This window comes from Pleurodeles waltl, chromosome 9 (genome assembly GCF_031143425.1).
Source record: "Pleurodeles waltl isolate 20211129_DDA chromosome 9, aPleWal1.hap1.20221129, whole genome shotgun sequence".
In the NCBI taxonomy this organism is placed as follows: Eukaryota; Metazoa; Chordata; class Amphibia; order Caudata; family Salamandridae; genus Pleurodeles; species Pleurodeles waltl.
In genome coordinates this window covers 24,507,260-24,531,080 of record NC_090448.1, presented here as the reverse complement: position 1 = coordinate 24,531,080, position 23,821 = coordinate 24,507,260, and the positions used below count along the sequence as shown (strand labels likewise).

Sequence of the window (23,821 nt, the reverse complement as noted above, 5' to 3'; positions counted from 1 at the left end):
GTATGTCAAGTCTACAATGTTGGTGAGGGTAACAAGACTGCACCAGCTGTACACACCACCCCCATGTGACCCGTTTGTCGATGTACAGATTGATGTGATCCAAATTCCTCTGTGTTATTTATATATTTATGCACTTGTATTAGTGTGCATGTTTTCTTGCTGGATCAAGAAAGCTGATCATTTTGTAAGCAAGCTGATCATTTTGCTGTAGCCAAGAGAATGCTACAAGTGTTTTCTACAGTTGGGATCCCACTCAAGGCTGAAAGTGAAAAAGGAATCCACTTTGTGTCTACTGTAGCTGAGAAACCCTTCAAAGATTTGGGGATTTGGAATGTTCATAGCACATGCACTGTGAGTCCTCAAGGAAAGTTGAGAACTATAATTGAATGAAAACATGTGAAGAGGTCGAGCTCAAGTGGCCTGGTGCCTTCCCTCAGCGCTCCGGTCACTTAGGTCCAACCGTAGACTAATTTGAGTGCGCTTTAAATGTTAATAGGCAGACCGATGATTCTTCCTTCTTCCCCTCATGTGTGTCCAAATGTGCTTGCTTTGCGTTTATCTGATTATGTGACTACAGAGTACTGCAAACAACTGATGTAGGTTCAACAACCCCCGTTCTGAGGTCCATGCTGCACTGACCACGAGCTTGACTGACGCCTGCCATAATCAACAGAATGGTGACTGAGTCCATGTCAAGATCCACCAGGAGAAATCGGCCCTCACACCCTGGTGGCGAGGACTGTATGAGGTCTAGCCCATCACCAACACCGCCGTCGAGTGTAACTGACTGCCTGTATCCACATATCGCTCTGAAAGCAGACAAGGGAACCAAAGGAAGCCAGACATTCAAACCGAAAGGCTCCTGCTCCTGTAAGTGCACTGTGGTGTCACCAGCAGCCCTTCTTCTTGCCCATGGCTACTACATGTGATCCCCAGTAGTGGGGACACTCCCCGTTGCATGATCCATGGGGTGGGTTTTACCAATCATCTTTGTGACAAGCTTGTTTGGTTGCAGCAATGTGCATTGATCGAGAAGTAAAGCAAAGATCTGAGTAAAAACAAATATCTCTTTTGGTCTTTTTTTTTCAGGGAGCTAGATGCAGACTTTCATGGCTTGAGGAAGCAGGTGAATGGTAATGAGACATCCTCAGCTCCGCCCATGACTAGGATCTCAGTGTTGGTTCCCTTCACACATAGAAACGTCTCCTTCAACCAGACAAGAACTTGATTCATGTGAAACATGAAGTAAGGTGAGTTGTCATATGTAACTCTAGCTGGAAGGGTTTTTGTGCACTTCCTGCCTACATCTGGGGTTGGCATAGTAGATGTGGCAAAGGACATACGTAGTTGTATGCAAGTGTGTGTCAGAAGATCCATAACAAAAATATTGTAACAAATATTGTGGCCTAAGTTTTACCTATAAAAATATTGTTTCATTTGGTGTAGATTTTATTTTATTAACAACAGGGTGGGGCGACATTTTTGTGAAAAAATGAGGACATACTATTTTGGAAGGCGATATTCAGAGCACAAGCATCTGTCACCATACTGAATTTAGATATAGACAACACATAAAAGGGATGATCTTTGCATATGTCACATGCAACATTGTGTGTTGATGATTCAACATATTCTATCCTGTTTTTTTACTGCACTTGATAAGAGGGTTCAGTTATACCTACTGATTCTTCCTTCCTTTCCAGTAGAATGGTTTCATCAGTGGTGTCATAAACTAAGAATGGTACTATTTTTATCGTCGTTGGTGAAGAGGAGCTATGCTCTGGTTTTGGCTAAAGCTGATATAGACAATCTTGATGTCTCAATCCTGAATGGTGGTTCTGGAGAAGGTGATTGAATCTCTGCATGTTCTTGGAGTTGTCATGTAACCTCCCTTTCCATAAGCATAGTAAGGAAAGTATAGATTTATTTTATTTTATCTATAGTTATGCTACTAACCAGCCAACCTAGTCATTGCAGAGCACTAGACAGGGTAAAAGTGGATGAGCATTTGAAAGTGAAATGCAATCTAATGACCTCACACTGCAATGTTCATGACAAAGCCTTACATATGATGTACTTTCATCCCAGTGTGAAGGGTATACCGGCCACATTCATCTGACCAGTAAGAATAATAGAGGTCTAGAAAATTAGACTCTGATGGGTATCCAAATGCCAATGTGAGGAGGTGTACCTTAAGGGATTTCCTGAATCTGATGTAGTAACTTTCAAGCGTTAAGAGGGTGAGTAGAGCGTTCCACTGTGAAGATCCCTCTGAAACTTTTGTATATGACTCGCTGGGAAGTCAGCAGACCTCAATTGGTGGACCTGTGGTTTTGCAACAGTAGGTATGGAGCAAAAAGGTTGGAGATGTATTTAGAAAATCAGTTATATAAAGCTTTGTGGAAAATACTGAGGGTTTTGAAGGAGGTTATTTCTATCAAAGAAAGCCACTGCAGCGATTTGAAGGCTGGAGTTATGTAATTGTATCTTTTTAGCCCCACAATCAGTCAAACAGCCAAGTTTTGTACCTGCTGAAAGTTGGCGAGAGATGTGTTTATGGAGACCTGTAGAAATGGCAGCAGTGGATCAGCCAACCACACTCCCCAGAACAAAATGCAGGCTCAATGTAACAGTGAACAAAACTGAGTGAATGACACAGATTTTTAGAAAAAGGGTGCAGCACAGATTGCACTATTACTACTTTCCAAATGCAAACAGAGTAACAGCCAAGAAATGGTGTAGAATGGAGCACTGGTGTTTGATTCTACACCACGGAGTCGGTGCCGTGGTCAGGACTATGTCACTACAGGTCCAACCTCACTCTCTAAAAGAACTTCCAAGTCTATTTTGTGACAAAAATGTTTAGGGGCATATTTAAGAAAAGTGGCGCTACACATAGTGCAGTGCCACTTGTCTTGCGCCCGTTAGCCCCACCCTAACGCCACCATGTGTGCGCCATATTTAAAATATGGCGCACCATGGCGGTAGTTAGGAGTCTAGCGTCCAGCGACTAGCTAGTCCAATGCTTTGCAGGATTAGCGTAAACATTTTTTACACTAATTCTGCAAAGCACCCACAGGCAATGGAAGCCTCTTTTTAACGCCTGCTCTGAGCAGGTGTTAAAAGTGATGGAAACAATGGCGCAAGTTAATCTCTTAGATGCCCTTGCGCCATTTTTTTGGCGCCCTAACAGGGGAACGCCTCTTTTGCATACATTATCCTGGCGCATCATAATGTAGTGCAAAGGGTTCTAAAGTGGCGCAATGTCTGCACTGCGCCACTTTGTAAATATGGTGCAGCATTTCTGACCTTTTAACGCCACATTAGTGTAAAAAAATGACACTAATGTGGTGTTGGAATGGTGCTAGGGGCTCTTAAATATGCTCTTTAATCAGCAAGGAAGACACTCTCTCACTACAAACACCCTGCAAAGCTTTAGGAGAACTCAACTGGGCCCTAACAAAGTCATATTCGACAAAACACGTGCCAGCTGTGTCTACAACTGTACAAATTGTGCTCTACTACACATCTTCGTAATTTCCAGCTTCTGACCAATCCAATTTTGAGTGTCCACCTGCCCTGTCTCAAGCTGTTATGTGTTACTTTTTCATGTTGTGTTGAATCATTTGCAACGTTTTCTTTGTGGGATGTTTATTAGATATTGCTCGTCATTCACATACTTACAGTCCTGGTTATGTTATTTAAGACCTCTCTGTGGGGGTGTGCACTGCATTCTTTACTTTATTTATGAAGACCTGTGTACAACCTGAGATAGTATCCGGGTGGGATTGGACAACAAAGGAGATGTCCTGGGGGTAGAACAGGAATGGTAAGTTCCCTTTTAGCTGTTGTTGGTGGAAAAACACTGTTGTGCAAACCGAGCTGATTTGTGACAAGAATGAGAGTTTGTAGTCAAAGATCGCACCAAGGTTTCACACTTGGGACACTGGAGTAGGGTGAGAGCTGACTTCGTTGGCCATGCATGGGGATACCGAGGATGGGTTCAGCTATCAGAAAGCATCACTTTAGCTGTCACCATTGAGGCATAACCAGTGCTTCATTTAGAAAATGCCGAAAGGTTATCTCAGATGCCAACACCAGCCCATATGAATGTCTTAGTTGCAAAATATGAGGGTTGTTTAAACTTGATTCCAATGTATGCCCCTTCCATCTAGCCAGACTCTGTCTGCCCCTTCATCTCATTGTTGCAGGGTCTCTTTCATTCCTGCTTTCTCCCTTTTTCACTTTTTGTATCTGTTTCTCCACCATTCTTTCCACTTTTTCTGCTTCTCCCTCTCTTGCTCTGGGTCAAAGTTTGATGATGGAAAAATAGGTCCTGGTGTCCAAAAGTTAGTTCCTGTGTGCCCAGCGAAGAACCACAAGCTCAAATTAAGCACTGGGTATAACCGAGAGAGTTGCAACAAACTTTGGGCAAGCTTGGTTAGAGAGTTAAGATCCTCCTCAATACTTAGGTGGCGCTGGGTGTCATCTGCCTGCATATGATACCCATCATAAATGGGATCAGGATGGAAGTCAGGGGTGCAATGTAGGCATTTAGGTGGATAAGGGACAGGGACACATTTTACATAGGCTCACTTTGCAGAGATGGGTCTGCACTTCGTGTCCGAGCATGAATCCAAAGGCTCTGAAGGAAAGGGAAGTGAAAATATTCTCGGTGAAAGCTTCAAAGGACAGGCGAGGCCGTCGTAGATCCCAGCCTCCTTCTGAGTCATTGTCTCCTCAATCTTCGAGGTTGCACAAGAAGATACAAAGATAGTTCACAGCGTTGTTCATCCCGAGAACCCAGTCCTCGGCCTCTGAGTCTGGCTTTGAAGCCCCGGCATCGATCAACTTGGTAAGTGAGTCCTACTCTGTCTCCTCTTCCTCCAAAGTCACCTGAAGAATCCCAGGCACCATCTTTGGTGGAGATCCAGTCATCATCAGCGGCTCCAATAGTGCAGTTCTCTCCTGTTACACCACCGGATCAGGAGACTGAAGAGCAGGCAGCAGGTCAACTCCAGCCTTCCCTGCAGGAGCAAAAATATCTGACCTTCCCAACTCCAGAAACAGCCCCAACAATTTTAATGTTACGATTAGCATTTTCAGTAGGGCAATGACTTCCTCTGGTGAGTCAGCTGGCCCGACAGGTCCATTGCCTTTCTCCCTGGGATGTTTCCCAGCACCGTATAGACAGGCCCGTTCCTTCCTTTTATGCCTCCGGCTCTGTATCCCTGGCCTGTGACGCTGCAGAGGAAGACACCTTTGCCATCTGATATTTGGTATTTTTCTTCGCCGGTACCAGTATCGGAGAGATCACGTCCAGCGGCGAGTCACTCTACTCCTGCTTGACAGGTTTCCGGGTCTAAGGTGCTGGTGCCGACGCTGACTTCGCAGGCACTGCAATAGAAATCCCCAACGCCAGTATATTCTCTTCCAACGCCGCTGCTGGAGTTGAGGTCAAGATCAAGAAGGGAAGCCTTGAGGCTCTCGGAGGAGAATCAAGATTTAGAGAAGCAGCAATATCCTGAGCTAGAAGAGGGTGAAATTCCAGTGCCATCTCAAGAAGTTGAAGGTATTGATGTGGCGAGTGGTCTGGACATTTCTCCATAGTGGGAGTTATTCTCCCTTGGGGCAATACCCCCGCCGGAGGTTACCTCATATCATGTTGTAATAAGAAAGGCAGCGGAACTGCTGGACTTGCCTCTTCCCACTATGGAGTTGAAATCAAACATTCTTACAGAGGTTCTTCATTCTTCCTCTTCTGCTTCACAGCTTTTGTTACCATTTAATGAGGCTGTGACGAAACCAGTATTGAATGTGTGGCAGAAGCGTTTTTTACTCCAGCAGTGTCAAGATCGAGGTATAGGGCGGCACCAGGAGATCCTGCAGTTTTTGAGACAGCATCCGATGCCGGAAAGCATGGTGGTACAGGATTCTTTCTCTTCTAGATCAGCCCCTATTTTTTTTTCCCACAACCCCAGCTGACAGAGAATCAAAATGGATGGAGCAATCTGCAAAAACGAATTTTTCTTCAGGAAGCATGGCATTGAAATCTGTGAATGCCACTTGTATGTTGGGCATATACATCCATGCATTGATGGATTCAGCCAGGGTCGTCATCCCCTAGCTGCCACAGGATGTTCAGGGCCATTTTGCAGAGCTCTTGAATGATAGTCAGGTGGCAGAAAAACAAGTAATAAAGTCAGGCCTTGATACAGTGGAATTTGTTGCCAGGGCCATGAGAACTTCGATTGTCAGTAGGTGATACACCTGGTTCTCCCCAGATGTACAATCCACATTAATGGATCTACCCTTTGATGGTTCCAGGTTGGTTGGGGCCAAAGCAGATTCGGCCTTAGAGAGATTTAAGGAGAGCAAGGCCACCGCAAAATCCTTGGGTCTTCAGTCACTCTCCACGACCTACAGACCTCTATGTAGGTTTAAGGGGTTGGCCCTGGGCTCCTCCTTTCGAGGGAGGCAGCACTTCCAGCAACAGCAGCAGCAGCAAGCCAACCCCCTCCACAGATCCTACATAGGTCATGGGACAGTTAAACAACGTGGTGCAGCCCACCAGCCTTACTCCTCCTCTTTTCTTTCCTCCTCTACTAACCTTTCAGAGAAGCAGCCCTACTTCCCCCTTCTTATGGAGCGTGCTTTACCTGTGGGAGGGAGGTTGACTCATTCCCTACAAGAATTGAAGTCCATAACAATGGACAGTTAGGTGTTAGAGATTGTAGAAAATAGGTATGCCCTTCCCTTCCGAGAGTTTTTCCCTCCCTTCCCTCCCCAGCAAAGTTTTTGTTCAAAAGAACATCTACTGCTACTACCGCAGGAGGTGCAAAATATGCTTCTAATGGGTGCAGTGGAGTTGGTTCCAGGGTAGGAAAGGGGTCAGGGATGTTATTTAAAATATTTCCTGATCCCCAAAGAGGATGGTCATTTACGGCCGATCCTAGACCTGAGGATTTTGAATTCATTCCTCAAATTGGAAAAATTCTAAATGCTGACCCTAGCACAGGTGCTTTTTGCGCTAGACAAAGAAGACTCAATGGTTTCCATAGACTTGCAGGATGCCTATTTTCAAATTCCCATTCTGCAGTCGCATGGGAAGTGTAAGGAAATGCCTCCTTGGCATGGTTACCCCCTGACTTTTTGCCTTTGCTGATGCTAAGTTTTGATTTGAAAGTGTGCTGAGGCCTGCTAACCAGGCCCCAGCACCAGTGTTCTTTCCCTAAACTGTACTTTTGTTGCCACAATTGGCACACCCTGGCATCCAGGTAAGTCCCTTGTAACTGGTACCCCTGGTACCAAGGGCCCTGATGCCAGGGAAGGTCTCTAAGGGATGCAGCATGTCTTATGCCACCCTGGGGACCCCTCACTCAGCACAGACACACTGCTTGCCAGCTTGTGTGTGCTAGTGGGGACAAAACGAGTAAGTCGACATGGCATTCCCCTCAGGGTGCCATGCCAACCTCACACTGCCTATGCAGTATAGGTAAGTCACCCCTCTAGCAGGCCTTACAGCCCTAAGGCAGGGTGCACTATACCATAGGTGAGGGCACAAGTGCATGAGCACTGTGCCCCTACAGTGTCTAAGCAAAACCTTAGACATTGTAAGTGCACGGTAGCCATAAGAGTATATGGTCTGGGAGTCTGTCAAACACGAACTCCACAGCACCATAATGGCTACACTGAAAACCGGGAAGTTTGGTATCAAACTTCTCAGCACAATAAATGCACACTGATGCCAGTGTACATTTTATTGTAACATACACCCCAGAGGGCACCTTAGAGGTGCCCCCTGAAACCTTAACCAACTACCCGTGTAGGCTGACTGGTTTTAGCAGCCTGCCACACTCGAGACATGTTGCTGGCCACATGGGGAGAGTGCCTTTGTCACTCTGTGGCTAGTAACAAAGCCTGTACTGGGTGGAGGTGCTTCACACCTCCCCTGCAGGAACTGTAACACCTGGCGGTGAGCCTCAAAGGCTCACCCCCTTTGGTACAGCGCCACAGGGCACTCCAGCTAGTGGAGTTGCCCGCCCCCTCCAGCCACGGCCCCACTTTTGGCGTCAAGGCCGGAGGAGATAATGAGAATAACAAGGAGGAGTCACTGGCCAGTCAGGACAGCCCCTAAGGTGTCCTGAGCTGAGGTGACTCTGACTTTTAGAAATCCTCCATCTTGCAGATGGAGGATTCCCCCAATAGGGATAGGAATGTGACCCCCTCCACTTGGGAGGAGGCACAAAGAGGGTGTACCCACCCTCAGGGCTAGTAGCCATTGGCTACTAACCCCCAGACCTAAACACGCCCTTAAATTTAGTATTTAAGGGCTCCCCAGAACCTAGGAACTCAGATTCCTGCAACCTAAGAAGAAGAGGACTGCTAAGCTGAAAAACCCTGCAGAGAAGACGGAGACACCAACTGCTTTGGCCCCAGCTCTACCGGCCTGTCTCCCCACTTCTAAAGACACTACTCCAGCGACGCTCTCCCCAGGGACCAGCGGCCTCTGAATCCTCAGAGGACTGCCCTGCTCTAGAAGGACCAAGAACTCCTGAGGACAGCGGCTCTGTTCACCCAAGACTGCAACTTTGTTACAAAGGAGCAACTTTAAACCAACTTGTGTTTCCCGCCGGAAGCGTGAGACTTGCTACTCTGCACCCGACGACCCCGGCTCGACTTGTGGAGAACAAACACTTCAGGGAGGACTCCCCAGCGACTGCGAGATTGTGAGTAGCCAGAGTTGCCCCCCCTGAACCCCCACAGCGACGCCTGCAGAGGGAATCCCGAGGCTCCCCCTGACTGCGACTGCCTGTTCCTCAGATCCTGACGCCTGGAAAAGACTCTGCACCCGCAGCCCCCAGGACCTGAAGGATCCGGACTCCAGTGCATGAGTGACCCCCAGGAGGCCCTCTCCCTTGCCCAGGTGGTGGCTACCCCGAGGAGCCCCCCCTTGCCTGCCTGCATCGCTGAAGAGACCCCTTGGTCTCCCATTGATTTCTATTGCTAACCCGACGCTTGTTTGCACACTGCACCCAGCCGCCCCGGTGCTGCTGAGGGTGTACTTTCTGTGCTGACTTGTGTCCCCCCCGGTGCCCTACAAAACCCCCCTGGTCTGCCCTCTGAAGACGCGGGTACTTACTTGCTGGTAGACTGGAACCGGGGCACCCCCTTCTGCATTGAAGCCTATGCGGTTTGGGCACCACTTTGACCTCTGCACCTGACCGGCCCTGAGCTGCTGGTGTGGTAACTTTGGGGTTGCTCTGAACCCCCAACGGTGGGCTACCTTGGACCCAATCTTGAACCCCGTAGGTGGTTTACTTACCTGCAAAAACTAACTAACTCTTACTCCCCCCAGGAACTGTTGAAAATTGCAGTGTCTAGTTTAAAAATAGCTATATGTGATTTATTTGAAAACTGTGTATGCTATTTTGATTATTCAAAGTTCCTAAAGTACCTAACTGCAATACCTTTCATTTAAAGTATTACATGTAAAATTTGAACCTGTGGTTCTTAAAATAAACTAAGAAAATATATTTTTCTATACAAAAACCTATTGGCCTGGAATTGTCTTTGAGTGTGTGTTCCTCATTTATTGCCTCTGTGTGTACAACAAATGCTTAACACTACTCCTTTGATAAGCCTACTGCTCGACCACACTACCACAAAATAGAGCATTAGTATTATCTCTTTTTGCCACTATCTTACCTCTAAGGGGAACCCTTGGACTCTGTGCATACTATTCCTTACTTTGAGATAGTGGATACAGAGCCAACTTCCTACATTGGTGGATCAGCGGTGGGGTACTAGACTTTGCATTTGCTGGACTACTCAGCCAATGCCTGATCACACGACAAATTCCAAAAATTGTCATTAGAAACTGATTTTTGCAATTTGATCTATTTTTCTACATTTTTAAAAGTCCTGCTAGGGCCTTGTGTTAGTCCCTGTTAGCATTTCTTTTAGAGTTTAAAAGTTTTGTGAAAGTTTGAATTAAGTTCTAGAAATAGTTTTAGATTCTTAAAAAGTATTCCAACTTTTAGAAACATAATGTATGGTGCAGAAGAGAATGTGATGGAACTCGACCTCACACCTTACCTCCATCTTAAGATGAGGGAGCTAAGGTCTCTCTGCAAAATAAAGAAAATCCCAGTTGGCTTAAGACCCTCCAAACAAGAGCTCCAGGAGCTGCTGGCAGAGTTTGAAAAAGCCAACCCCTCTGAGGATGACCTCCCAGAGGATGATGTTAGTGACTTGGAGGAGAATTCCCCCCTTCCAGTCCTAATTAGGGAGATCAGGGCCCCTCAAGCCCTGTCTCCAAAAATAATAGTCAGAGATGCTGCTTCCCTCACAGGAGGGTCCAGCACCTCTGTAATCACTGAGGAGAGCCTCAGTGAAGATGACCTCCTGTTAGCCAGGATGGCCAAAAGATTGGCTTTGGAGAGACAGCTCTTAGCCATAGAAAGGGAAAGACAAGAGATGGGTTTTGGTCCCATCCATGGTGGCAGCAACATAAATAGGGTCAGAGATTCTCCTGACATGTTGAAAATCCCTAAAGGGATTGTAACTAAATATGAAGATGGTGATGATATCACCAAATGGTTCACAGCTTTTGAGAGGGCTTGTGCAACCAGAAAAATAAACAGATCTCACTGAGGTGCTCTCCTTTGGGAAATGTTCACTGGAAAGTGTAGGGATAGACTCCTCACACTCTCTGGAAAAGATGCAGAATCTTATGACCTCATGAAGGGTACCCTGATTGAGGGCTTTGGATTCTCCACTGAGGAGTATAGAATTAGATTCAGGGGGGCTCAAAAATCCTCGAGCCAGACCTGGGTTGATTTGGTGGACTACTCAGTGAAAACACTGGATGGTTGGATTCAAGGCAGTGGTGTAAATGATTATGATGGGCTGTACAATTTAATTGTGAAAGAACACCTATTAAGTAGTTGTTCAAATGATAAACTGCATCAGCATCTGGTATACCTAGGACCAATTTCTCCCCAAGAATTGGGAAAGAAGGCGGACCATTGGGTCAAGACTAGGGTGACCAAGACTTCCACAGGGGGTGACCAAAAGAAAGGGGTCACAAAGCCTCCCCAGGGGAAGAGTGTTGAGACATCCAAAAACAAAAATAGTAAAGAGTCTTCTACAGGCCCCCAAAAACCTGCACAGGAGGGTGGGCCCAGAGCCTCTTCACAAAACAATTTGGGGTACAAGGGTAAAAACTTTGATCCCAAAAAGGCCTGGTGTCGTAGCTGTAATCAGCCTGGACACCAAACTGGAGACAAGGCCTGTCCCGAGAAAAGTACCACTTCTAACTCCACTCCAGCTAACACTGGAATGGCTAGTCTCCAAGTGGGATCAACAGTGTGCCCAGAGCAAATCAGGTGTCACACTGAAGCTACATTAGTCTCTGAGGGTGGGGTGGATTTAGCCACACTGGCTGCCTGGCCTCCTAACATGCAAAAATACAGGCAGCAGCTCTTAATTAATGGGACAAGTGTAGAAGGCCTGAGGGATACAGGTGCCAGTGTCACCATGGTGACAGAGAAACTGGTTTCCCCTGGTCAATACCTGGCTGGACAAACCTATCCAGTCACCAACGCTGACAATCAGACTAAAGTACATCCCATGGCTATGGTAACTTTAGAATGGGGAGGGGTCAATGGCCTGAAACAGGTGGTGGTCTCCTCAAATATCCCAGTAGACTGTTTGCTTGGAAATGACCTGGAGTCCTCAGCATGGGCTGAGGTAGAATTGAAAACCTATGCAGCCATGCTGGGTATCCCTGAACTGGCGTGTGTCAAGACAAGGGCACAGAGCAAGGCTCAGTGTGAAAAAGTAGAGTTGGAGCATGGAAAAAGGGCCCAGTCTACCAAGAGAAAAGGAAAGACAACTGGGAAACCAGCTGCAACACAACAACAAAAAGAGAACCTCTCTTCCCAGGAAGAAGTTCTGCCCTCTGAGGGAACTGAGCCTCTGGAGTTCGAACCTTATCAGGTTGAGCTCTTAGGCCCAGGGGGACCCTCAAGGGAGCAGTTGTGTAAGGGGCAAGAAACCTGTCCCTCTCTTGAAGGCCTTAGGCAGCAAGCTGCTGAAGAGTCCAATGGCAAGAAAACTGGAACACATAGGGTCTATTGGGAAGATGGACTCCTTTACACTGAGGCAAGAGATCTCAAACCTGGTGCCACTAGGAGAGTGGTAGTGCCTCAGGAGTTTAGGGAGTTCATACTGACCTTAGCTCATGATTTTCCTCTTGCTGGGCATTTGGGACAAACCAAGACGTGGGAGAGACTAGTCAACCACTTCTATTGGCCCAACATGTCCCAGAAGGTCAAGGAGTTTTGTGTCTCCTGTACCACCTGTCAAGCCAGTGGTAAGACAGGTGGACACCCAAAGGCCCCCCTCATTCCACTTCCAGTGGTGGGGGTCCCCTTTGAAAGAGTGGGTGTGGACATAGTGGGCCCACTTGAACCTCCCACAGCCTCAGGGAATATGTACATACTAGTAGTAGTGGATCATGCTACTAGATACCCTGAAGCTATTCCCCTTAGGTCGACTACTGCCCCTGCAGTAGCCAAGGCCCTCATTGGTATTTTTACCAGAGTGGGTTTTCCTAAGAAGGTGGTGTCTGACAGAGGTACCAACTTCATGTCAGCATACCTGAAACACATGTGGAATGAGTGTGGAGTGACTTATAAATTCCCTACACCATACCATCCACAAACTAATGGCCTTGTTGAGAGATTCAACAAGACATTAAAAGGCATGATCATGGGGCTCCCTGAAAAACTCAAAAGGAGATGGGATGTCCTCTTGCCATGTCTGTTTTTCGCTTACAGAGATGTGCCTCAGAAGGGAGTAGGGTTCTCACCCTTTGAACTTCTGTTTGCCCACCCTGTAAGGGGACCACTAGCTCTTGTGAAAGAAGGCTGGGAGAGACCTCTTCATGAGCCTAAACAAGACATAGTGGACTATGTACTTGGCCTATGTTCAAGGATGGCAGAGTACATGGAAAAGGCAAGTAAAAACCTTGAGGCCAGCCAACAGCTCCAGAAGTTTTGGTATGACCAAAAGGCTGCAATGGTGGAATTTCAGCCAGGGCAGAAAGTCTGGGTTCTGGAGCATGTGGCTCCCAGGGTACTTCAGGACAAATGGAGTGGCCCTTACCCAGTGCTAGAAAGAAAGAGTCAGGTCACCTACCTGGTGGACCTAGGCACTAGCAGGAGCCCCAAGAGGGTGATCCATGTGAACCGCCTTAAGCTCTTCCATGACAGGGCTGATGTGAATCTGTTGATGGTAACAGATGAGGACCAGGAAGCTGAGAGTGAACCTCTCCCTGATCTCCTCTCCTCAGACCCTAAAGATGGTTCAGTTGATGGAGTGATCTATTCAGACACCCTCTCAGGCCAACAGCAATCTGACTGCAGGAAGGTCCTGCAACAGTTTGCTGAGCTCTTTTCCCTAACCCCTGGTCAGACACACCTGTGTACCCATGATGTGGACACAGGAGACAGCTTCCTGTCAAAAACAAAATATTCAGACAGTCTGACCAAGTTAAGGAAAGCATCAAAGTGGAAGTCCACAAGATGCTGGAATTGGGAGTCATTGAGCACTCTGACAGCCCCTGGGCCAGTGGTCTTAGTCCCCAAACCTCACACCAAAGATGGAAAGAGAGAGATGAGGTTTTGTGTGGACTACAGAGGACTTAATTCTGTCACCAAGACAGATGCCCATCCCATTCCAAGGGCTGATGAACTGATTGATAAATTAGGTGCGCCAAAATTCTTAAGTACCTTTGACTTAACAGCAGGGTACTGGCAAATCAAAATGGCACCAGGAGCAAAAGAAAAGACAGTATTCTCCACACCTGATGGGCATTATCAGTTTACTGTTATGCCCTTTGGTTTAAAGAATGCCCCTGCCACCTTCCAAAGGTTGGTGAATCAAGTCATTGCTGGTTTGGAGTCCTTTAATGCAGCTTATCTTGACGATATTGCTGTCTTTAGCTCCAGCTGGCAGGATCACCTGGTCCACCTGAAGAAGGTTTTGAAGGCTCTGCAATCAGCAGGCCTCTCTATCAAGGCATCCAAATGCCAGATAGGGCAGGGAACTGTGGTTTACTTGGGACACCTGGTAGGTGGAGGCCAAGTTCAGCCACTCCAGCCTAAGATCCAGACTATTCTGGACTGGGCAGCTCCAAAAACCCAGACTCAAGTCAGGGCATTCCCTGGCTTGATTGGGTACTACAGGAGGTTTGTGAAGGGATATGGATCCATAGTGACAGCCCTCACAGAACGTACGTCCAAAAAAATGCCCAAGAAAGTAAACTGGACTGTAGAATGCCAACAGGCCTTTGACACCCTGAAACAAGCAATGTGCACAGCACCAGTTCTAAAAGCTCCAGATTACTCCAAGCAGTTCATTGTGCAGACAGATGCCTCTGAAAATGGGATAGGGGCAGTTTTGCGCCAAACAAATGATGATGGCCTTGACCAGCCTGTTGCTTTCATTAGCAGGAGGTTACTCCCCAGGGAGCAGCGTTGGAGTGCCATTGAGAGGGAGGCCTTTGCTGTGGTTTGGTCCCTGAAGAAGCTGAGACCATACCTCTTTGGTACTCACTTTGTAGTTCAAACTGACCACAGACCTCTCAGATGGCTGATGCAAATGAAAGGTGAAAATCCAAAACTGTTGAGGTGGTCCATCTCCCTACAGGGAATGGACTTTATAGTGGAACACAGACCTGGGACTGCCCATGCCAATGCAGATGGCCTTTCCAGGTTCTTCCACTTAGAAAATGAAGACTCTCTTGGGAAAGGTTAGTCTCACCCTCTTTCGTTTGGGGGGTGTTGTGTAAGGAAATGCCTCCTTGGCATGGTTACCCCCTGACTTTTTGCCTTTGCTGGTGCTAAGTTTTGATTTGAAAGTGTGCTGAGGCCTGCTAACCAGGCCCCAGCACCAGTGTTCTTTCCCTAAACTGTACTTTTGTTTTCACAATTGGCACACCCTGGCATCCAGGTAAGTCCCTTGTAACTGGTACCCCTGGTACCAAGGGCCCTGATGCCAGGGAAGGTCTCTAAGGGATGCAGCATGTCTTATGCCACCCTGGGGACCCCTCACTCAGCACAGACACACTGGTTGCCAGTTTGTGTGTGCTGGTGGGGACAAAACGAGTAAGTCAACATGGCACTCCCCTCAGGGTGCCATGCCAACCTCACACTGCCTATGCAGTATAGGTAAGTCACCCCTCTAGCAGGCCTTACAGCCCTAAGGCAGGGTGCACTGTACCATAGGTGAGGGCACCAGTGCATGAGCACTGTGCCCCTACAGTGTCTAAGCAAAACCTTAGACATTGTAACTGCAGGGTAGCCATAAGAGTATATGGTCTGGGAGTCTGTCAAAAACGAACTCCACAGCACCATAATGGCTACACTGAAAACTGGGAAGTTTGGCATCAAACTTCTCAGCACAATAAATGCACACTGATGCCAGTGTACATTTTATTATAACATACACCCCAGAGGGCACCTTAGAAGTGCCCCCTGAAACCTTAACCAACTACCCATGTAGGCTGACTGGTTTTAGCAGCCTGCCACTCTCGAGACATGTTGCTGGCCACATGGGAAGAGTGCCTTTGTCACTCTGTGGCTAGTAACAAAGCCTGTACTGGGTGGAGGTGCTTCACACCTCCCCCTGCAGGAACTGTAACACCTGGCGGTGAGCCTCAAAGGCTCACCCCCTTTGTTACAGCACCACAGGGCACTCCAGCTAGTGGAGTTGCCCGCCCCCTCCGGCCACGGCCCCACTTTTGGCGGCAAGGCCAGAGGAGATATTGAGAATAACAAGGAGGAGTCACTGGCCAGTCAGGACAGCCCCTAAGGTGTCCTGAGCTGAGGTGACTCTGACTTTTAGAAATCCTCCATCTTGCAGATGGAGGATTCCCCCAATAGGGATAGGAATGTGACCCCCTCCCCTTGGGAGGAGGCACAAAGAGGGTGTACCCACCCTCAGGGCTAGTATCCATTGGCTACTAACCCCCCAGACCTAAACACGCCCTTAAATTTAGTATTTAAGGGCTCCCCAGAACCTAGGAACTCAGATTCCTGCAACCTAAGAAGAAGAGGACTGCTAAGCTGAAAAACCCTGCAGAGAAGACGGAGACACCAACTGCTTTGGCCCCAGCTCTACCGGCCTGTCTCCCCACTTCTAAAGACACTGCTCCAGCTACGCTCTCCCCAGGGACCAGCGACCTCTGAATCCTCAGAGGACTGCCCTGCTCTAGAAGGACCAAGAACTCCCGAGGACAGCGGCTCTGTTCACCCAAGACTGCAACTTTGTTACAAAGGAGCAACTTTAAACCAACTTGTGTTTCCCGCCGGAAGCGTGAGACTTGCTACTCTGCACCCGACGCCCCCGGCTCGACTTGTGGAGAACAAACACTTCAGGGAGGACTCCCCAGCAACTGCGAGACCGTGAGTAGCCAGAGTTGCCCCGCCTGAGCCCCCACAGCGACGCCTGCAGAGGTAATCCCGAGGCTCCCCCTGACCGCGACTGCCTGTTCCTCTGATCCCAACGCCTGGAAAAGACTCTGCACCCGCAGCCCCCAGGACCTGAAGGATCCGGACTCCAGTGCAGGAGTGACCCCCAGGAGGCCCTCTCCCATGCCCAGGTGGTGGCTACCCCGAGGAGCCCCCCCCTTGCCTGCCTGCATCGCTGAAGAGACCCCTTGGTCTCCCATTGATTTCTATTGCTAATCCGACGCTTGTTTGCACACTGCACCCGGCCGCCCCCGTGCTGCTGAGGGTGCACTTTCTGTGCTGACTTGTGTCCCCCCCGGTGCCCTACAAAACCCCCCTGGTCTGCCCTCCGAAGACGCGGGTACTTACCTGCTGGCAGACTGGAACCGGGGCACCCCCTTCTCCATTGAAGCCTATGCGGTTTGGGCACCACTTTGACCTCTGCACCTGACCGGCCCTGAGCTGCTGGTGTGGTAACTTTGGGGTTGCTCTGAACCCCCAACGGTGGGCTACCTTGGACCCAAACTTGAACCCCGTAGATGGTTTACTTACCTGCAAAAACTAACTAACTCTTACTCCCCCCAGGAACTGTTGAAAATTGCACAGTGTCTAGTTTTAAAATAGCTATATGTGATTTATTTGAAAACTGTGTATGCTATTTTGATTATTCAAAGTTCCTAAAGTACCTACCTGCAATACCTTTCATTTAAAGTATTACATGTAAAATTTGAACCTGTGGTTCTTAAAATAAACTAAGAAAATATATTTTTCTATACAAAAACCTATTGGCCTGGAATTGTCTTTGAGTGTGTGTTCCTCATTTATTGCCTATGTGTGTACAACAAATGCTTAACACTACTCCTTTGATAAGCCTACTGCTCGACCACACTACCACAAAATAGAGCATTAGTATTATCTCTTTTTGCCACTATCTTACCTCTAAGGGGAACCCTTGGACTCTGTGCATACTATTCCTTACTTTGAGATAGTGCATACAGAGCCAACTTCCTACAGGAAGTATCTCCGGTTCATGGTAGGGTCGCAACACTACCAGTTTGCCGTCCTTCCGTTTGGTCTTACCTCTGCACCTCGAGTCTTCACAAAGGTGATGGCGGTGGTCGCTGCACATCTCAGGCGGAGGGGGATACCAATATTCCCTTACCTGGACGATTGGTTGCTCAAAGCCAAATCTCTGGAGTTGGTGCAGCATCTCTTGCATTTGACAACCCAGCTGTTCTTTAATCTGAGGCTTTCAATCAACATGCCCAAATCTCACCTGGAGCCCTCTCAGCGCAACCTGTTCATAGGGGCGGTACTGGACACCACAGTGAATCGTGCCTACCCTCCTCCACAGAAGGTTCAAGACATTAAGGCTATGATTCTGATGTTTCAGGACAGAGCTGTTGTTCCAGTCCTAAAGGCATTATGACTGCTCGGTCTATATGCTTCCTGCATTCTGTTGGTCACTCATGCATGCTGGCACATGACGGCCCTCCAGTGGTGCCTCTGCAGGCAATGCTTTCAACACAACAGAGATCTCAAAGAGTCAATAAGGATCTCCAAGGACACAGCAGTGGATTTTCAATGGTGGAATGGGGACGGCAACCTGACGTAAGGGAAACCTTTTTGCCCTCCACCTCCAGTGAACACAGTAATAACGGATGTTTCCACTCTAGGGTGGGGAGTGCATCTGGGGGATCTGAAGATCAAGGGACTTTGGTCTCCAGAAGAACAGTTGTTTCACATCAATCTGTTGGAGCTGCAGGCAATATGGGTGGTGCAGGTCTTGACAGACATCACTGCTGCAATGTTGTACGTCAACAAAAAGGGAGGAGTAGGGTCATATCTTCTTTGCGAAGAAGCTCTGCGACTCTAGTCCTTGGCTCAGGACCATTGGATTGGCATTGTGGCAAACCACTTGGCCGGAGTCCTGACCGTATTTGAGGACAGTCTCAGCTAGCACTTCTCAGACGACCACGAGTAGCGTCTCCATCCGGAGGTGATACTTCACATCTTCAGGTTATGGGGGATACCTCAGACCTGTTTGCCACTCACGGGAATGCACACTGCCTGTTGTTCTGCAGCCTCCAGTATCAGATGCGGGGAGCATTGGGGAACACGTTTCAGTTGAGCTGGAGTGCCCAGCTACTTTATGTGTTTCCCCCCCCATACCCTTGAGTTCTGAGGAAGATGCGCCAAGACTGGGCCCAAGTCATATTAATAGCCCCAGATTGGCCGTGAAGGGTGTGGTACACAAATTTTCTTCAACTCTCTCTATGCCCTCCGCTCCATCTCCCTCACAGTGATGATCTCCTCTCAAAGTCGCAGGGGCAGTTTCTACACCCCCACCTCCAGAGCTTGCACCTACATGCCTAGAGATTGAACGGGCAACCTGAGTTCTTTTTCACTCCCCCCTGAAGTGATGAATGTTATTTTAGTGGCCAGACGGAATTCCACCAAGACGGTCTAAATTTGTAAAATGGTGCACTGCAAAAGATGTTGACCCTTTAAAAGCTGGATTATCGAATGTCTTGCAGTTTGCTCTTTCCCTGGCACAGCAGGGTTGTGCATTTGCAACTGTGGAAGGCTATTTGTCTGCACTGTTGGCATTTATTTGCTTCCCAATCAACCTTCCCTGATTAAGTCGTCTACAGTTTTGAGATTTAGTAAGGGGCTCACTAATATGATTCCCCCTACTCCATTTGTTAAAGCCCCAGTGGGACCTGAATTTCGTTTTAAAGTTTCTCATTGGTGATCCGTTTGAGCCTTTGTATAGCTGTCCGTTAAGATTTCTTACTCGTAAAACTTTATTTCTTGTGTCCATCACGTCAGCTAGATGTGTTAGTGAGTTACAGGCTTTCAATGTTAAAGTCCAGTTTACTACTTTTTATGCAAATAAGGTGGTTCTGAGAATGAGAGCTGCTTTCCTCCCGAAGGTGGTGACTTCTTTCCACCTAGTGCAATCTATTACCCTTCCTACTGTTTATCCTCCTCCTCATCCTTCCAAGGAGGAAGAAAGGCTGCATCGTAAAGAGCTTTGAGCTTCTATATTGATAGAACACATGATCAGCTGTTCATTGGCAGCGTGGGCGCAATGAAGGGCAAAGCTGTCCACATGAGAGCATTATCCAGATGAATCATCCTCTGCATAAAGATCTGCTATCCATGGCGAAGAAAGAGCCACCTGAAGGTATTAGAGCTCATTCCACAAGAGCTAGGTCTTCTACTTCTGCCTTGGCTAGAGGTGTTCCTGTTGTGGATATATTTAAAGTGGCAACTTGGGCTTCCCTCCACACTTTTGCAAAGCACTATTGCTTGGATTCTGAAGTGCAGAGGGACGGTCATTTTGCCCATTCTGTTTTGCAAGATTTCTTGGTATAGGCAGATAGGCACCCACCTCCATGTGTGGAACAGCTTGGGGAGTCTATTCAAAAGGTGAGGAATCCACAGGTAGATGTATCCATCAGAGAAACAAGTTACTTACCTTCTGTAACACTTTTTCTGGTGGATATGATATCTATCTATGGATTCCCCTCTGACCCACCCACCTCCGCGTTGCCAGTCTGACTATACCAAGAAGAAGAAATCTGTTTGTAGATAATGTTTGTATTTGATATGTCATATACAGAAGTGTACATATATAAAACTTTGATTCGAGATTGCACATGTTGTGTTTGTGATGTTAGTTTCACCTGTTCGCCTCAAAGGCACAGGAAAAAAGTGGTAAAACTGACTTCAGCATGCCGGCAAAGACTTCTTATGGCTCTGATGACGTCAGATGGAGTCGCGTGCAGAGCCATGCCATTGTGATGTCCTCGTTGACGTGGAGAGCTAGAGTGAAAACATTTCCGTTGCATGCTGGAGCATTGGGGGTATTCAAAAGGTGAGGAATCCACAGGTAGATATTGTATCCACTAGAAAAAGCGTTACTGAAGTAACTTGTTCTTTGGGCCACATTCCAATCCATCATATTTTGTGCTCACAATGACACTATAAACAGTGACCCTCCTTCAGCAATCAGACTTGGTCCTGGTCCAACAGGAACATATCAGCCAGAACTACCAGGTCTGAGCAAGAAAACAAACAATCCCAGACTGGTTTTGTGTTGTTGAGATGGATCAGTGAGGTGCAGCTTGAGTCCTTTAGCTCAACAAGAGCAAGACCCAGGTCTTGGCATACGCATCTGATGTAGGGCTTCACATTGGATAAAACTCCAGTAGGACACTTTCTGTGAAGCCTCATAACATGGTGCAAGACATCACTCATGTGAAGTCCTGCTAAGCCCAATTTACTGAGATTCCTCTGTGAGTAGCTGTGACATACGTCTGTATTTCCAGGTGTAAGCCACACCAACTCCTGGAAAAAAGCTGTGCAAAGCGGGTCTATGGCATGAGCATCAATTCACCAAAATGCCAGGGGTACCGGAAGTGACATCACAAACACTTTGCACCTCAATGTCACATGCTTACTCATACACACACATTCACACTTTACACACAAATAAGAGAAAACAAAGTGAGCCCCAGTCGACAGCTGTAAGGACTAAGGACTAGCTGCCTAAGTGTCCCTGGCACTGATTTTGCCACCTCTGAGGTCAGGGGTCGCAAAATCATCACCAGGGGTCGGACCCCTAAATGATGTCCATGGTCTATGATGGTAAATTCTGCAGGCCCAAACGAGGCATATGACGATTCAGCACTATGATGTGTTTTTGCTGAACTGCAGACAGTCACATCACTGCAATTCACCAAGAACATCGCTAATAATCAAAGCTGCAACTCTCACCTGCATTATTCACCCCAGACCTAATCAAATATTCCAAGCGGCATCCCACCAATTTGCAGAAATCACTCCAAACCCCGATGGCACTATCGCCATCACACACACACCCCAGGAGACTGCTGCTTGCCAAGACAATCAAATGAAATATTCCACTGGTATTTTGTCTGCGAGAAGGAATGCAAATTAATTAAGCATCTGGTGGGCTCCAAGGTGTAATCAAATCAGTTCTCTGTGTGAATAAAACAAACCCGCAGAGCACACAAAAGTATGGTCTAATTCCATTAAAACTGCAATTAAAATGATGACTTCACGAAAAGAGTCATATTTTAGGGTAATCTGGGAATTCACTTAAACCTCTCACCCACTGTTCTTTTCTTTTTCTTTTGCAGAAGGCATTCCCTCCCACAGAGGCATCCAAATTACAAGTACGTCTTTGGAACTAGTCTTTTCCTTCGTTTTGTTTAAAACACCTAATTAGCAATTTTTCAAGACAGAAGCTTGCATAACACAACTTTATGCTTTCTTGAGCAAGGGCAGCATAAACTACAAAGACCTAAAATAAAACGCTGCAGGTGTAAACTTACCTCGTTAATGTTTCTGACGGTCCTGGGAACAGCCTGCTCATTCTCATGTTTGGTGAACAAGTGTTTCCTTGGATCCTCCTGAAAACAGACGGACACATTAAGGAAATAACAGCCATCTTAATTTTCCAACTTTACACCAAAGAATAGTTTTGAAACTTTACACAAGAGGTGAGGGACCTGTTGGGTGTGGCATACACCTTCTATTCAGTGTTTTCGACTCAGAAACGAGACATAACGTGGATTACTGGTATTTAAAACTGTGAAATAAACATATGTTGGGGCATATTTACAAGAAAGTGGCACATCATAAATGATGAGCCACTTTTCATGCACCCCCCTACCGGCACCATCGTTGCACCGTATTTACAGTACAGCTCACCATGGCGGCGTTAGCACAATATTGTCAAATGTTTTATGCTATTGTGGCACTTTAATACACTAACATAAAAAATGCTGATGCTAGTGCAGCTATGCCCATTGAATATAAGGGGTGCGTCATTTTCACTGTGCCATTTTTCGGACCTCCTTGTACTGGAACACCCCCTTGCATACATTATGCCTGACGCAGGCATATTGTGGCGCAAGGTGTCACAAAGTGGCACAATGCAAGTATTGTGCCACTTTGTGAATATGGCACAGCAGAAAAGCCACGCTAAGGTGGCGCAAGGGGCTTGCAAATATGCCCCTTTGTACTTGTTTCAGGCCACTCCCCAAATTAATGTTGGTGGTTTGACCTACTTAAATCTGGCATGCAACAAGAACAGGTGTGTGATAATTATGACACAACAGCACAAGCATCTCTTTGGACAGGGATCATAATTTGTAATGAAGGCCTTAGACCTGGCAAATTCCACTGAATGGGGGGAGGGTGGGTCTGTGAGGAATCTGCAGTTCGATAGTCTCCACTGGAAAAGGCATTTCCGAAGGTAAGTAACCTATTACTCTGATAGAGACTTCTACCGGAGATCCCTCACCTTGTGCACTGGCTCAGGAAATCCCGCAGGACAGAATACGCAAAATCTCCATTCTGCTGGGCCTGGTTGTCAGGGAAATAATGTTTTGTGAACATTTGGAGGGAAGACCACACAGGATCTCGGCAGATGTCCAAGACTGGCACACAATGCACCAGAAGATTGTTAGCCGCCTTCGCTCTGGTGAAATGAGCATACATGTTTCTTGGCTATTCTGTAGAAGAACATATCAGAGAAGCCCACAAACATCTACACAACAGTGTCTGTTCACTAGAACCAGGACTGCTCCTTAGAAGGGTGAGATAAAGCTCAGAGGGCAGGCAAAGTGATGATTTGCCTGATGTAGAGGGACCTAACTACCTCTGGCAGGAACGCCTCTTTCTTCCGGAAGACCAACTTGTCAGGAAAGAACAATGTGTATGGCTGTTGGGTGGACAATGTCTGTAGGTAGCTCACCTGCTTTACAGATGTAAAAGTGATGTGGAAGACAGTCTTGGTGGTCAACAAGCACAGAGGACAGCTGTGTATCTGTTTAAAGGGAGTGAACATCAGGTAAGTGAAGAACAAATTAAGGTCAAATTGCGGCACAACAGATCTAGGATGGAAAATATGGATCGACCCCACCTAGAAAAGCATCACAATAGGTCATTTGAAACCTGATGGCTGACCTGCCAAATGCAAAAAAGGCTGAAAGGTCAACAGACAACCCTTAACTGTTGCAACAGCTAGCCCTTGCTGGGCTAAAGGCAGACAAAATAACAAGATTTCAGACAACTTTTCAATCAAGGGTTGGATGTCACAAGGAAAACACCAGGCAACAAACTCTTCCCAGTGTCTGTGCATAGTTTTTGTAAATGGATGCCTCTCTGCCAAGATGGCACCAACCACTTTGAGGAAGATCAAAACCCATCAATTGTCTGCACTCAATCACCGCACATGGAGATATAAATTGTGCAGGCGTGGA

At 47.2% G+C, this 23,821-nt stretch overlaps 1 protein-coding gene across 2 annotated transcripts in view; it reads right to left on the bottom strand.

The window, feature by feature from the left end:
• The window catches only part of CIMIP7 (ciliary microtubule inner protein 7), a 265,169-nt gene that overhangs the window by 65,313 nt on the left and 176,035 nt on the right, over positions 1-23,821 (bottom strand). For both annotated transcript variants that reach the window (XM_069206169.1, XM_069206168.1), the window contains exon 3: positions 21,887-21,964. In XM_069206169.1, coding sequence (XP_069062270.1) covers positions 21,887-21,964 — 78 coding nt within the window. The remainder of the gene's footprint in view (positions 1-21,886; positions 21,965-23,821) is intronic.